This window comes from Crocodylus siamensis, chromosome 10, assembly GCF_052110815.1.
Source record: "Crocodylus siamensis isolate JL-2025a chromosome 10, ASM5211081v1, whole genome shotgun sequence".
NCBI lineage: Eukaryota > Metazoa > Chordata > Crocodylia > Crocodylidae > Crocodylus > Crocodylus siamensis.
Window position 1 is genome coordinate 56,462,760 of NC_143404.1, and position 16,129 is coordinate 56,478,888.

Here is a 16,129-nt window from a genome sequence, read left to right on the forward strand (position 1 = left end):
GGTCCTTGAACACTAAGGGTTGGTGACACTATTTGATTTAAGTAGACAGTGGTCAAAATTGGTTTAGAATGGACTTTAGGGAAGCTCCAGAACGCTTTTCTGTTCATAGAATCATAGAAGTCGGGTCGGGAGGGACCTTGTAGATCTTCAAGTCCGACCCCCCCGCCTGGGCGGGAGAAAAAACTGGGCTCAAATGACTCCAGCCAGGTAGGCATCAAGCCTCCTCTTAAAGACCCCCAGGTAGGAGCCAGCACCACTTCCCTTGGAAGTTGGTTCCAGATCCTAGCCGCCCTGAATGTGAAGTAGTTCTTATGGATGTCTAATCTAAACCTCCTCTTCAACTTGTGGCTGTTATTCCTTGTTATGCCAGGGTGCGCTAGGGGAAACAAGGTCTCTCCCAAACCCTTCTGGTCCCCCCTAGTGAGTTTATAGATGGTCACCAGGTCCCCCCTCAGCCTTCTCTTGTGGAGGCTGAACAGGTTCAGGTCCCACAGTCTCTCATTGCAGGGTCTGCCCTGCTGTCCCTGGATCATGCAGATGGCCCTCCTCTGGACCTTCTCCATGTTGTCCACATCCCTCCTGAAGTGCGGCACCCAGAACTGGACACTGTACTCCAGCTGTGGCCTGACCAGCATTGTGTAAAGGGGGAGGATTGCCTCCTTGGCCCTGCTTGAGATGCACCTGTGGATGCACGACAAGGTCTGGTTAGCCCTACCAACTGTGACCTCGCATTGTTGGCCCGTGTTCATTTTGGAGTCAGTAATGACTCCAAGATCCCTTTCTACCTCCGTGCTCTCAAGAAGGGCGTTTCCTGTCTTATAAGTGTGCTGCTGGTTACTACTGCCCAAGTGCGGCACCCTGCACTTGTCAATATTGAAATGCATCCTGTTTTTCTTAGCCCAGCCCTGTAACCTATCCAGGTCTTGCTGCAGTCTTTCCCTCCCTAGTAGTGTGCTCACCTCACCCCAAATTTTGGTATCATCAGCAAATTTAAACAAGTTGCTTTTAACCCCATGGTCCAAATCTCTGATTTAAAGAAACTGAACAGTGCGGGCCCAAGGACCGAGCCCTGGGAGACTCCACTGCCCACTTCCCCCCAGGTCTAATATGACCCGTCCACCACCACCCTCTGAGTGCAACCATTCAGCCAGTCTGCAATCCATCTGACTGTGTAGGCATCAATGCCACAGTTGTCTAGTTTTTTAATGAGGATGTTTGTCTTGGGTTTGGCTTTAACATGTTTCACAGGAAACTCTTAAACATGGCACAGACCTTACCCTGGAGATTTTGCATCCCCCATTCAAACTTATTGCTATTGCATGAGGAGCAGAGATAGGGTCCAGACTGGCCTTCAGAACCAACCTTCTCCAGAGCTGGAAGGTTTTTTTATTTTGGATCCATCACTTCTTTAAACACAGCCCATGAGCCCCATCCCCCTCATACCTAGCAGCATCCTGTCTGAATTGCTCTGACAAGGCAACCTGCTATTGCTTCCCATTCAGAGAGGGAATGCTAGGAGCTATCCAGTTCTCTGTCTACCAGCTATCCCTCTCCTTGGTGATCTGGATGTGATTCTTTCCTGCTTAGGCAGACTTCTACTTTGTTGCTGTCTAGAGCAGGAGATCTCAATCCCCAAGCCATGGCCTGGTGCTAGGCCGTGACACGTCAGCTGCCTGTCTGCAACACGGTGGGCTGCTGAACCAGAAGTGGCTGCAGACCAGCAAACTGCGGTCCCTCAGAGCTGGGCAGAGAGGCTGCGGTTTCTTTCACAGGCCCGCAGCTGCACAGGGTTTGGCCCACTCCCCTGCCTGGGGAGTGGGAGTATCCTTACCCGTCTGCCAGCCAGAAATTCCAGCCATGGGTGGCTGACTGCTGGGCCATGGCCACTTCAGGGCTGCGGTTTACCAGGCCACGGCATAAAAACTTTGGCACCCCTGGTCTAGAACCTTTCCCAGTGATGTGTTCATCTTTGCTCTTATCACATGACTGTTTGCCCCCTTGCCAGCCGGACCAGCATCAGCAAGGGTGGCTGAGGTCATGGTTCAGTTGTCAGTTTTTCCACCTTGCAGCTCCGCTCCTGTAACCCAGCAGGGGACTATTACTCTTTACCTTGCTTGGGAATCATGTAAAGAGGCATCTTGACCCAGAGCATGGTCAGCCAGGGTGGATTTGATTTAAATCAAATGGCTTTAAATCCTGTTTTAAAGCACAATTTAAATCACTGGTCAGGAAGCCTCAATTTAATCACTGTTTTCTACAAAAAGTGCATTCTTCTTGCTTGATATTCTTTTATTTGTTAGCTTCTTGAAACCGGCACTTTTAGAGAGAGTCTGGAGAGACAAATCCACAGTTTGAGAACTGAAACAAAGCATCACAGATGCTTTAATGGGATTTTCTAGACTAGCATTTCTCAATCTGTGGGTCACAAGATTTTGGAGGGTCACAAATCACAGATTGAGACACTGATGCTGGGAAAGTGGCGAGACTGCAGCAGGGCAGAGTGGTAGAGGGGAGGCAGGGGCCAGGCGCTTGCAGGGGTCGGGGCAGGGCCAGGAGGTGTGGAGGGGGCCTTAACCAGGTTGCCTGGTGTGGTGCAGCAGACCCAGCCCAGGGTGGGGGCTGCCACAGGCCTCCCCTCCTCCCTCTAGCTTTAGGCTGGACTCGTACCACTGCTGCCTGCGTGATCCGGAGCCACCATAGACACTGCCTGAACAGGATGGGGGCAGCTGAGGGCCCCTCTAGCAGTGCTGGGGCATGGGGGCTGTGGGTTAGGAGTAAGGGGCAATGCCAAGGCTGGGCAGGGCAGGGGCTGTGGCTCTTGAGTAAGGGGCATGGTGGGGGGAGGCAGGGGCTGTGGGTCAGGAGTGAGGGGCACCAGCATGGGTTGGGGGGGTCAGGAGTGAGGGGCACCAGCATGGGTTGGGGGGGGGGGCAAGGACTGAGTTGGGCACCATCAGGGCAAGGGGGTGTGGGTCAGGACAGACCATGAACCTTTGCAAATGGATCCCTGTAGGAAAAAGGTTGAGAACCACTGTTCACATTTGACTGAGCACTGAGTCCCATTGGGTAGAGTGCTTTTCTTTAACCTTCTCTAATCTTTCGAGGAGCCTCTGGGAACCCCATAAGATTGGGCCTCTAATATAGTCCAGGGCCTGTTGTGATCTATGTATAAAACTTCTAAAAAGTTCATGAATATATTATCTCAAATAGTATATAATTAGAAGTTATAATCCCTGTTCTGTGATATGTTCAAGCTTTAACATATATATTTAATTGAAAACTCTCTGTATATGGTTTTTTTTTTAAAAAGCATCTTAACAAAAAAACATTTACATACAAGTGCATTTAAAAAAAAATTCAATTTACATTGATTTAAAAATCTGGTTTTAATTTTTATCCACCCTGGGTTCAGCTGATTTTTGGAAACCTCACCACAATGTTGTGCATTTTCTGGAACAGTCCAGTGAAGCCTGTAACTGAAGGGAAACGGCTGTTTTATTTTTTCTGCCTCTCCTATTGGTGTGCTTGTCAGCACAAGTCTTCTCAGTTAAGGTTCCTTCTTTTTCCCTCTTGTGTTGATGTTTTCAGAGCTGCCTGGCAATATGTGCAGAGGAGCAAAGCTTTATGTGCTGCCTAGGGCAGAGTCACAAGCAGGTCTGCATCCAGGTTCAATGTGATCTTCAGCTTTTTGTTGAGCAGGATGTGCAGACTGTGATGCCATGCAGCAGCATGAAACAGGAGGTGAAGGAATGCAATCTAGTAGAGTCTCTGCTGGGGATTTTTGGGCAATGGCATGTAAAACACTTGTCTTGTTGACCCTCAGCCAGGACCCTGAGTGCTCAAGACCCCAGCTGTCTAACTGCCAAGGGACCTTCTATGCACACATGGCCCCTAGTTTTGTGTAGTCAAAAGATGGCACCAACAGCAGGTCCTACAAAACTCTTTGCAGCCAACTGGGCTCACACTTGGTACGGACTGAGCATGGAAGCCCCAGCTTCTCTTCCTCCAGCATCTAGGTGTTCAGGGAAGCCTCCTGTATGTATGCTGGCCTGCCTGGCACAAGCTGAAGCAGTTGGAGGACCTGATTAGGGAGGCAGGGCTTTGCCTGTGGCTTCATTCAGTGTGCATGCATGTGCATGGGCACTACCAGGTGACATGTCCTGGGCCCTGCTCTGGATGCAGGAGGGTGGTATGAGGAGAGGTTCATGTCTACCAGTGCTCTTTTTGTCCAGCACCATACAGGGAGAAGCAGGATGTGGATGCCAGCCTCCATTGCTGTTGGTCTCCCCTCCCCTTACTCTAGGATAAAGGTCACCCTCTTCACTTGGTTTACATTTCTCTATCCCCCCCAATACATGTGTCCCTAGATTTGCTTCCACATGCACACGGCCCTTCTCACCTGTCTCCTCCCTCTTCTCCCTTCCCCACGTTCTGAGTAGCAGTCCCAGCATGTCTCTGAGGTGGGATGATTGAAATGTTCCTGCTCTTCCTGCAGGTGCCTATTGCCTCTCGGTCTCGGACTTTGACAATGCCAAGGGGCTCAATGTGAAGCACTACAAGATCCGCAAGCTGGACAGTGGCGGCTTCTATATCACTTCCCGCACGCAGTTCAACAGCCTGCAGCAGTTGGTGACCTATTATTCCAGTAGGTGTCCTGAGCTGGAGGGCCTGTCTGTTCCCTGATCCTAATTTTTTTATGGTCCAAATAAAGCAAAGCAAGACGCACAGCAGCAGTGCACGAAAACCAGGGACTTGTTCGCCTTGAATAATGAAGGGGGAGAGAGTGTGTTTCCTGAAGAGATGGGCTTGGAGAAGGGGAAGAGAGCAAGTGCTTGGGGATTTAGATGCAGCAGGCTTAGGGAGCAGTAAGTTCCAAGGGTTGAGAGCTGGGGGGAGTTGAAGGGAGGCAAGGGCTGAAGGAAACCCATGCCAGGGCTCTCTAAGTCAGCATGCTGCCTGTGTTCTTTCCCCTTCCCAGAACATGCTGATGGCCTGTGTCACCGTCTCACCAATGTTTGCCCAACTGCCAAGCCCCAGACACAAGGACTGGCTAAAGATGCTTGGGAAATTCCCCGGGAATCCCTGCGACTAGAGGTGAAGTTGGGGCAAGGATGCTTTGGAGAAGTGTGGATGGGTAAGGATTTCCCCCAAAGAAGTATCTGGAAAACAACAGGAGGCCCCTGGGCTATGGAACATTGGCTTGTCTTGACTAGCCAGAGGGACTCCTGGTTTTTTGTTTGGGGGAGGGGGGAAGGGAGTCATAGATGGGGGATGAACAAAATGATTGAATTTCTGTTCCTTCCAAGAAATGTAAATTGTCTCTCCTTATTGGTTGGTCTCCTGGAGTTGCTGCTTATAGGCAATGTGAGACTTCCCCAGCACTCAGTGTGAGAATCTTGGCCCATCACCCCGGCTATACAAATGTCACTAGGAGTTGCTCCTTCCTGTTCCAGCAGTGAGCCACACATTTGGTTTAATCCCATGACTGCTGGCAAAGACAAGGTGATGTGTCAGGAATGGCATGGGTCCTAGGGAGCTGCAGTGCTCCCTGTGCTTACTCAGCAGAGTGCTTCTGTAGGGTTTCCACTTGCCCTAAACTCTGGTGGCTTGTCCTGATTTGGCCTGGTAGAACATCATCCCTCCCAGGATGTTCCACCAGGATCCTGCAGATCCTGTCACAACATAATCCTACTGCAGTGAGCTGATGGGGCAGGGAATGATGGTCAAGACAGGCTGTCCTGAACGGCCTTGGATTTTTGTTGCAGGGACTTGGAACGGCACCACCAGAGTGGCTATAAAGACTCTGAAACCCGGGACCATGTCTCCAGAGGCATTTCTGCAGGAGGCCCAGGTCATGAAGAAACTACGTCATGAGAAACTGGTCCAGCTGTATGCTGTGGTTTCAGAGGAGCCCATTTACATAGTAACCGAATACATGAGCAAAGGTGTGTGTGTGTGGGGGGGGGGGGGGGGGGGGGGGGGAGGGGACAGAATGAGTGCAGGAGAGGGACAGCAAGGGGAAAGGGATGGAGGTGTGGACAACAGGGCAGGGAGCTGAGACGGCTCCAAGTGAGCAACAACTTCCAGTTTCTAGAGGAGTCTTCCACATGAGCCAAAATGTAAATGTTATATTAGAAGTTGAGGTGGATGGGAAATAGGACCATCAGAGTGATGGTTGTTTCTGGCTGACTCTCTTATGCCTTTCCACACTAGGGAGTCTCCTGGATTTCCTGAAGGGAGAGATGGGCAAGTATCTGCGGTTGCCCCAGCTGGTGGACATGGCGGCTCAGGTGGGTTTGGCTGAGTGATGAGTTATGGGTGAAACTTCTCTTGCCTTTTTAGTGTTCTGCTTTAGCCTTTAAAATATAGGTCTTCTGCTGCCTACCATTCAGGGGGAGGGGTCTAGCTGGAAAGACCATCTGTCTTGCATGTCCATGTATCTTGCTAGCAATCATTAACATAATCAAAAGATGAAGGGGCCCTAGTGGCTTGGGATGAAGTGTCCCACAGCTGCTCTGAATTTAGGGGTAGCCTATGCCAAAACAATGAGGGGAAGGCAGAAAAATCTGTCCAGAATGGGATGGCCTTTATCCAGCCTGCCCTTGCCTTCTAGCCTTTCTCCTGCTTTTCTCTGTTCAGTTGATATGTTAAACAGAGACATGTGACTGGCCAAAGCCATGATGTTTTAGATTTTGTATCGCCTACCCCTGGGCTGATTTACCAGCAGCTATAGCTATTGTGGCAATCTCCTCCAGTCCAAAGCCAATAGTAGCCTAACCTAGGGGGTGCGCTGGAGTCACCAACCTGGAAACATGCTCTGAGAAGGGCTTTCGTAGTAGACCTCCACCCCTTGTTCTATGGCTGACTGGGCAAGCACAGATTCTGGGGCATCTCCTGCCACTGCAAGCATCTCATCCAACTCATTCCTCAAGCTGGCTGCTGTATAAGTCACCAGTCTGAGACCTATGGTATTTTATGTAGTCTGCAGAGTGAAATGGCACATTGCCATCAGGCTGCCACCTGGCTTCTTTCTGTGACCACACAGAATACTAGTCAGGTGATAGGCCTTTTAAATAAAGCCAGGCCCCTCTTAAGTCTCGTCAACTCCATGTGTTTTTAGTTGCTGGACTAACTGGGCTGCATGGTCAGGGCCTCATGGGGTCTACAATGGCTGTTTTAAAATGAGCATGCCTAGAAGGACTTGGGGTTCCCTGTGTCCTGGTTATAGCATCTCATGTTCTCTGCATGTTGTCCCATGTGCTGGCTACAGATCGCATCTGGAATGGCCTATGTGGAGAGGATGAACTACGTCCACCGGGATCTCCGAGCTGCCAACATCCTTGTAGGGGAGAACTTGGTGTGCAAGGTAGCTGACTTTGGCCTGGCGCGGCTGATCGAAGACAATGAATACACTGCCAGGCAAGGTATGTAAGAGTGGAGCTGCTCATGAAGGCATCGGCATGCTGGGACCAGAGAGGGGGGGGGAAAAAAACAAGCCAGCCACAGAATTACATGGTGCTTCCAAAAGGACTAAGGCTGAGAGAGCTGGATGGCTTGGGAATGATATGCACAGCCTGTTGCTTCTAGGGCACTTGCTGACATCCCATCTAGGTGGCAAATATGAAATGGTAGGAAGTCTGTCCAGTTCCCTGTGTACCTGGGCCCACGCAATATGGACTGACCCCATCTCTGGCACTACAAAGAAGCCAAGTTCTCCTGTGTCCCTGAGGCCAGTGAGACAGGGAGCTTGTCCTGTCACAGTCCATGCTGTACACATTGTAGGACTCATCCCTGTAAAGATGCTGGCTTGGTACTTTTGAGTTCATTCAGATTCACATTCAAGTGCTTGCTTTATATGTCATGATCCTGCTGCCACAGATCTTGTAGCTCCTTCTGAAAGAGTGCTTCACTTTTGCTTTTCATGGTGGGACGACATTGCCTTTCTGCAGTTGGATGCTGCAAGCAAATCCCTGGCATGGGCTGAGACTCATATTGAAAGTGCTGGGACTTGGAACGAGATCTTGTGATTCCCAGACTTAGGCCTGCTACAGCTAACCCAGATGACTCGGTGCTTTCTGTACTTTGAAACTGGAAGGAGTGAGGATGCAGACAGCGCAGTCCGCACTCGCACAGGGCACTCATTCATTGGAATTTCTTAGCTCGGTCCTCCGCATTTGGTCCTACACAGATGCCTTCACCAGGCTTTAGAGTATCCCTCAGCCATCACAGTAGTGGACTGTGGCCTGTCTGGGCTCCCCTGGTTGATATTCTGTGTGGTGTCTCCATGCCCTATTTTTGTCTCCTTTTACTCAGGTGCCAAGTTCCCCATTAAGTGGACAGCCCCAGAAGCTGCTTTGTATGGCAGGTTTACCATTAAGTCAGATGTCTGGTCCTTTGGAATACTACTGACTGAGCTGACCACCAAGGGCAGAGTGCCATACCCAGGTAAGAGCTGGAGCTATCACTGGCCACAGCCCTGCTCTGATCCTGTGGTGCATCCCAGTTGATTTTTGGAGTAATGTTTGTCCCCTGGTGTCTCCTGGTCTTGTCAAAGGAAAGATGTGGTGCATTGTTTTTCCCTTCTCTCTAGGCAGGGACAGATAAGGAGGCTTTGACACTGAAGGGCACATTCTAGGGGTGTCTGGAGCTTGGAAAATGGTCGTCATTTGGGGCTTGTGAATAAATGGCCAGAGCTGTTGCCTGGGATGAAATCCTTCTTGCAGCTGTGTTTGTTGAGAAGAACCTTAGAGTGGCTGATGGTTGGAACAGGGTTCTCAGATCTGTGATCCTCTCTCTGCCAGGGGCTTGCTGTGAGAGGTCTTGGCCAGGTTATCCAACCTTCTGTTTCCCCACGTGTAAATTTGGGAGCAATAATACTCATGTCTCGCCATACCCCAAGGTTTTTACCAGAGAGACCATGGGATGGAGGGTGCTAGGGAAATGCAAAAGCAGTTATCCAAGTAGAACCTGTGGCCTACTGGGATTCTGCCTTTGTCAGTGGGATGTGACCAACTGGGGATTCAGAGGAGGCTGCAGGGGATGAGAAGAGATAGTGGATAGTGATGAGGGTCCTAGATGCCCTCCTGCCCCCTTGTCTGCAGGGCAGTAAGCACATGCCTGTGGTTCCCAGCCAGGCACTGAGAATTGTTCTGTCTCAGTCCTTTTGTCTCTCTCTCTTTTGGCTCGCAGGGATGGTTAACAGGGAAGTACTGGACCAGGTGGAACGTGGCTACCGAATGCCGTGCCCTCCCGAGTGCCCCGAATCCCTGCATGATCTGATGTGCCAGTGCTGGAGGAAGGATCCTGAGGAAAGGCCCACCTTCGAGTACCTGCAGGCCTTCTTGGAGGACTACTTCACATCAACAGAGCCCCAGTATCAGCCAGGCGAGAACCTATAGATGTGGGGATGGCTTCTGGTGCCAAAGACTGTCCACTCCTCCACATGTCTGTGAGTGCGTGTGTCACAAGACGCGCAGGATCTCAAGAACTCCTCACAGAGTCTGCAGTTCTGGGAGTCGCCCTTCTTCAGAAGTGGTGGGATGGGGCCTTCCTGCAGCCTATTGGAGTGGCTGTGGGTGCTGGGTTTCCCTGTTTGCTAATTAATGACTTCTGGTCTTTTGTTTAACGAGGTGTTGCCATTTGACCTTGAGAGGAGTCTAAAGGGAGATGCCTAGAGGTTAGGAGAGGGGAAGGAACCCTTCCTGAAGAAAGACACTATGCTTGAGACAAGCATGGAGGGTGAGTGAAGATGCAGGATCAGCCTCCCTTTTGAGGTACTTGGCCTTCAAGAGTCTTCCTCCAAGTGACTCTGGATTGCAGCTGAGGAGATGAAGTGGACCCAAGGAGCAGTGACCTGGACTCCCTGTACACTGCATCCTGGAGCAGGTGGCTCTTCAGGGACTGGGCATTAGTGCTACAGAATGACACCTTCCAGTTGGGGCCTCTCTGTCTCTGTGTCTCTCTGTCAGTCTCTCATTTTTTCTCCTTTTTTTTTTTTCTTTTCTTCTAAGTCAGCACAGATTTCTGCCCCCCCCCCCCGCCTGTTCTCTAACCAGAACTGACCGCACTTTGCCACAGAAAAAAGTGCAAGTGTTGCTGTTCCAGACTAAGACTCTCTTCCCTGGAGAAGACAGACATGCATCTGATATACATGTGACTGTCCCCATCACCCCTTCTGGTGTACAGGGTTGTGGCATAGCAATGTCAATGCCCCTCCCATCCCTCTCCACACCCCTCTTCCCCACCTACCACCTTGCTGCAGGTCATAAGTACATATGAGGTTGGATTAGAGATGCTACCCATGCCATATAGACCTGGAGGATACTAGGTTCACTGATGCTCCTCCCCATGTGTGGTACTTCTGGAGGGCTAGAAAGACTTTGTAGCTGAAGTGCACTGGCACTTGGGTTCGCCTTTTGTGTTACTGCTTGTGGCTCCAGTGACTTTTAGACATGTTTTGGAACTGCGTCAGGTTGGGGGTTCAGGTTTCAGTCTTCCAGTCTTGTCTCCCATGCAGCAAAGAGAACCTTCTAATTTGTGATGACGACTTCACAGAGCCACGGTAAGGGAAATGCCAACTGAGGCATGATACCCTTTTCCCAACATTTGCTGTTCCTCCTAATGCTTTTGATGGGAATTCTTCCATGAAATACTCCTGGTCTTCCAGCCAGCATCTCAAGACATGAATCTTACCAATGCACAACCAAGCCACTTCCGTGTCTCACCTGTTAATTTGGATGCATTTTATGTTACCCAAAGGTTATTCAGTGCTAGAGAAGCCTGGGGGAGTTGCTTGCATTGGACACCAGTGTCCCTCCAGCTTTTCCCCAGTTGAGAAGCCCTCTGTCCAGCAAGTGGATCTGTGTGTCTGTCTGAACTGAGGCCTGGTGTGGAACTAGTTAAAGTAGACCTGTCTTGTCCTCAGCAGGCTGTTTGGGATCATCTCCCTGGGGGCTTGGTCTCATGATGACTAACGGGCAGAGCCTGGCATTGCAGTAACAGGGGACATCATCTGAGCATGAGACCTGTAATCCTGCCTTGTTTGTAAAAGTCCAAATTCTTTCCTTGGTTTTGGTCAAGGTTCCATGGTCTTTTCTCTGGGTGCAGATAAGGTCAGAAGAAAGGTCCCCTGGTGGAAAAGATCATCAGGGTCAGGGCTTGCTCAGATGCCTCCTACATGTTCCAGCCTGTGAAGCAGAAATCCCATGGGATCCCTGCATGATCCTGGTACCAGCTTGACCCATTATGTGATCCCATAAGGAAGCAGCCTCCTTGTTTTGTCTGCTGTGGTGGCACCTGGCCAGGTTGCTGACCTTGTCCAAACTTGCCTTGGGCAACCTAGATGCGGAAGTCTTGCAGAACTGTCTTCAAACCCAGCTGCCCAGAGCACTGCAGGAGGGCCCAAATTGATGGGTTGCTAAGCACCTTTGCTTCCCACTAAGGTCATTTTAACAGCCTGTAGGGCTGTAGCCTGGGTGTCTCCTTAAGCAGACAGCTCATTGCTCCCATTTACTGGTGCCCAGATGGCATCAGAGATACAAGGAAGGAAGTTAAGTGGTAAAAGCTGCTTGGAGAGCAGTTGACACACAAGGGGCTGGCTGTAATATTTATTGGGCTTGTGAATAAACAGCATATTTCAGTTTGCAAGCTTTGCCCTATGTGCCTGGAGTTATGTTGGTGCCTCCTTCCCTCCCTGCTTGCTCTCATGTCCTGCAGCATTTTCTCAGGAAGAATGAGAAATGTAGTGGAAAGGAAGTTTTGGATACCTGTTGTAGCCTAAGCTGCTCCTGGGCTTGGTGCTCTGGTGGCCCTCACCTAGACGGAGAAGATAATAGGCATCTACAGGCAAGTCAGACATGGCTTAGCTGAGAGATTTACATTGTGGGCCAAGAGATGTCTCTGCTGCTTTTTCACCTGAGGGAAGGCAGGCAAGTGGATGGATCACAAGCAGGGTACTAAGAGCTGAGATAATGCAGACCACAACCCGGCATCTCTGCTCCGATTTGATGTTGTAAGTTGGAGTTTAGGACAGCCGCATCAAAGATCAGCCTGTGGCCTAGCTGATGGCCTCCCAGGGGTAAGGAGAGTGGTTGTGGAAGAGGGGGATGCTGTGCTCATACCCATGACAGGAGTGTTAACAGAAGAACAACTGCATGTCTCATTGAAAACACTAAGCAAGGGGTGTGCTCTTAGCTGGTTCTGCTCCTCCTCACTGATGAACCTTCTCCCTTTTAACTCATGAATAGTCTGTCACCATGGTGCCATGATGCAATGGCATTCCTGTGCTCAACCAAGTGCTATTCTTATTGGGCTGGGTCTGAGCCCAAGACAAGGAGCAGAAGAGCTGACCCCATCATGTGCAGGGACAGCTGGTTCATTTGCAACCCAAATGCCCCAGTCAAGGTCCCATGTGTGCACACCTCCATCTTTTCATTTTCAGCAAACCCTAATCACGAAGCCCAGTTGTTTGGTCTCAGCCCATTACTGGCATGATCATGATTTAACACTTCAAAGCTTAGGAGGGGAGGTTTCCACTTTAGGCTGTTGCTGGAATGGGAAGGCAAGGGCTGTGGAAATGCTCCTTTTGAGGATCAAATAGGAAGGGGGTGTAGGTGCTTTTTGAGTTGTCAGTGGTCGTTCCCTCCCCTGTCTACTTTAAGCAGAAAACCCAAGCCCCACTGGAAGCCATAGTTTTGCAGAGACCTTCCTTTCTGATAAGTTTGGGCTGGAGCAGTAGAGCAGACCTTTCTGTGGACTAATGGTTTTGTTAATGGGGAGAAGTACTGAAGAGCTGTAAAATAGCCTGGTTTTGTACATAGCCCGTAAGTCAACTGAGCTCCCTTTGGAGACCAGACGCTAATTTAGTTGCATGTGTCTTTTCTCTTTTTTTCTAAGGTAATGTTAATGTGTCTGCAATTGTATTTTCACTGAACTTCTTTGCCATTTTGCTTGCAAGGCTTTGAATCATGCCATCACATAGTCATTTGTCTTTTGTCTGAATTTGCTCCATTGTGCCAAAATTACCCAGGGCAGACCCCCTGACAGCAACTGAGGGGCTATCTTCCAAAGCTAGCTTGTCTCTCAGTCCATGCATCTTTCAGAGAGCTCAGTAATTCTAAGCAAGTGGTGACCTAGCCCCTTTCAGATGGCATTAGTCCTCAGGGCTTTGGTTTAGGGGATGTGTATGGGATAGTAGGTGGCTCTTGTGTCTTTCCATCAATATCGCAATGGCCTGCCACTGCTGTTTGGAAGGACCCACTCTGCTCGAGCGTAGGGCTAATCCTCCTCTGCCCCCATGTTTTCTTCCATGATTCCTTTCTGATTCAGTGTTTTCCACCCTGTATGTCACAAGAATTTTTCTTCATTTTCTTTTGGGCTGTCAGTCCAAACCTCCATGCTGACTTGGCACAAGATGCATGCATCTCAATGACCAAGTTAGTGATATGTCTCGACAGCTGTTAAAATCTGGCAGCAGGTCCCACAGCTGGAAGAGGGGGTGGGGTGAGGAAAGCATCCAGGGATATGCCTTGGGCAAGTCCTGGTATATGGGTCAATTTTTTTCCATTGACACCTGTAGTAGAACTCCCATGGGCTTTATTAGGAGCACAATCCAGACCAGTTTCCCTGACCCCTGCCCATTTGTGCTAAGGTGCAGGCACTTGGAGAGGTGCTCTCCTTTTATAGACCTGCTGTATTGCCCAGCATATCTTGTTTGCCTTCATCTGCTTTTTGATTAGAAGTCCCCATAGTCAGGAGACACCGACCTGAGATGTAGTGCTGGGTTTATTGGCATGTCCTAAGCTTGGCCCCCTCAGAAATACATGCATAACCTCAGTCAGATCAGCTCAAGCTCTCAGAATAAGACACGCTCCTCCCAGCATGGAAGCAAACCAGCTGCCAGGGAGAAGCTAATTGTGCCTGCCCATCAAATGTTGCTAGGAATCCAGCTTTATTGCAATTTTCTTCTGAGACAATGAGCGAACCCTCCCATTGTGCTCTTTCCCCCAGAGTGGGAAGGATACTGGCACCTAAATGATTATCTTCCTTCTAGTCAGTTTTCCCCTTCTTTCCAACAGCTCAGGGAAAATAGGAGGGATGAAAATGCAAACCCAGCCCTGTATCTCCTTGTTTCTTAAAGCAAGATCTCCTGTTTAACAAATCCTCTTGGCCAAGCACTTGCTCAAGGCATGCTGATTAAGGAGAGATTCTGCCATTCTTTGTTTGGAAATTTGTTAATTTTTTTTTTAATCTACTCTTAAATGGATTTGGGACTTGGAGCCACTTTTTTTTTTTTTTCTGTGCAGCACAGAAGTTGCCATGATGAGACTTCTGCACTCACGAGCAGGGACTTGGTACTGTTTTCATGTTCTGTGTCTCCCTGCTTATGTTGAATGTTTGCCAAGAAATCAGAATCATTAGAGATCAGAGGCTTTTTTTAATTTTTAAAGCTTGCTAAGAGTAGATCCCCACCCCCAACCCCAAGTGCCATGAAATGTCATCTGACAGTAACTCTTGTCTAATTTATACAATGCCAGCCACCAGGGAGAGAGCTTTTTCCTTAAAAAGAAAAATCAGAAGATGCTAAAGAATGCCAGACTGAAAAGAGCTTTGATCTGGGAATGGGGGTTGGGAGCAGATGTGCATGTTGCTGTATAAAGGTCGGTCTGTCTGTCTGTCTCTTTCTTTCCCCTCTTCTCTTTTTGCCCCCTCCCCCCACCCCCCATACATATTCTTTTGAAGAAAAGATGGGTGGTCTAGAATGACTAATTTAAATTCTAAGTTTCCAGCTCTGCCTGTGGGGTTTTTATTGTTTTTATTCTAGGTGGCACAGCAATAACAACTGTGTAATAATAATTTAAGTGAGCATCCAGTGTTCTTAGTTCCCTCTGTGTTGGGGAAGGTTGGAGAGAGAATAGGCTGCAGCTCTTTAGATAAAGGAAGTGTGTGTGTGTGTGTGTGTGTGTGTGTGTGTGTGTGTGTGTGTCTTTGGCTTGGATACTGATCATTGCAAGGGACATAGACTGGAAGGAGCATGGATTAAGAGACACTATTGGGTTGTTTTTTGGCTTGGTTTTTTTTTTGTGTTTTTTCTCTTGCCAATTTATTCCTTAAGCCAGCAAATTAAATAATTGAATCCCCTTCCCAAATTAATGAGCCAATGCTCTTTGGCACTGATTCAGTGAAAAAAAAAAAAAAATGATGCTGTACAAAATCTTATGCTATTGTAATTTTTTTAAACGGTGTTTTGTAAAATCTCCAGACAACTATGCAGAGAACATGTTGATCTGTATCTCTTTCCCTGCCCCTCTTCCTCTCCTGCTCTTTCCTGAGTGTCTAAGTAAATATTTTGCTCCTTTATTATTATTGTTGTTGTTGTTATTATCGTTATTATTATTATTATTTTGGAAATAATAAAACTTTGGAGAAATCAGAACTCCCTGGATATGTGGGCAGTGGTAGAGATTCTTTGGTGTAAATACTTTTGCCAGTGAATTAAACACAAGCACCTCACTGAACAGCCCTTCGTACCTGGTTTCTGAACAGCTGTGCCTGCTAGTTGCATGGCAGGAATTGATCATTCACTGACCACTCAGGCTGCTTCTCAGTAGAATCTGCGGCAGCTCACATGCCAGCTCTTCGCATGGCACAGCCTTGACTCTGGAGGGATGCTGTTCTACACCAGCTGAGCATCTTTGCCCATGGTTAGTGCTACTAGTGCAGGCAGCCCTGGCTATCCTGGGCAGAAAATAGATGCTCAGGGCTATAACGACAATATTCGTGCCAGGTGGCCTTGTGCCAAGGCAGCTCACTTGGTTATTGGCTAGCAGTGTTCTCAAGTAAGTGTGTCTCTTCACTTAATAGCTTCCCAAACATGTCCAATTCACCGCTGACTCCTGAGACTGGCACTTCTGATGCAATCCTTGCCAGTTGGCAATGGGTGATGACTTCAGCCCTGCTGGGAGTAGGCTTCTAGAAGGTAAGAGAACTCCTATGTAGCAAGATTTATAACCGGCCAGATCCTTGCCTTCTATAAGCAGGCTCAGCTCTACTGCCTGCAGCAGGGTTTGGCCTTTGCGTATGAACTGAAGTGGCAAATGTTTAGTTCCTTGGTCTACTACTGCAGTGGTCT

General features: G+C 49.0%; 1 protein-coding gene across 4 annotated transcripts in view; it reads left to right on the top strand.

Moving 5' to 3' along the window:
- Nucleotides 1-15,363, top strand: part of SRC (SRC proto-oncogene, non-receptor tyrosine kinase) — a 69,401-nt gene extending 54,038 nt beyond the window's left edge. For all 4 annotated transcript variants that reach the window (XM_090020912.1, XM_090020911.1, XM_090020914.1 and 1 more), the window contains 7 exons: nt 4,496-4,645; nt 4,979-5,134; nt 5,766-5,945; nt 6,214-6,290; nt 7,271-7,424; nt 8,314-8,445; nt 9,190-15,363. In XM_090020912.1, the coding sequence (XP_089877038.1) occupies nt 4,496-4,645; nt 4,979-5,134; nt 5,766-5,945; nt 6,214-6,290; nt 7,271-7,424; nt 8,314-8,445; nt 9,190-9,398 (1,058 nt within the window). In that variant the 3' untranslated portion in view covers nt 9,399-15,363. The remainder of the gene's footprint in view (nt 1-4,495; nt 4,646-4,978; nt 5,135-5,765; nt 5,946-6,213; nt 6,291-7,270; nt 7,425-8,313; nt 8,446-9,189) is intronic.
- The last annotated feature ends 766 nt before the right edge of the window (nt 15,364-16,129 follow it).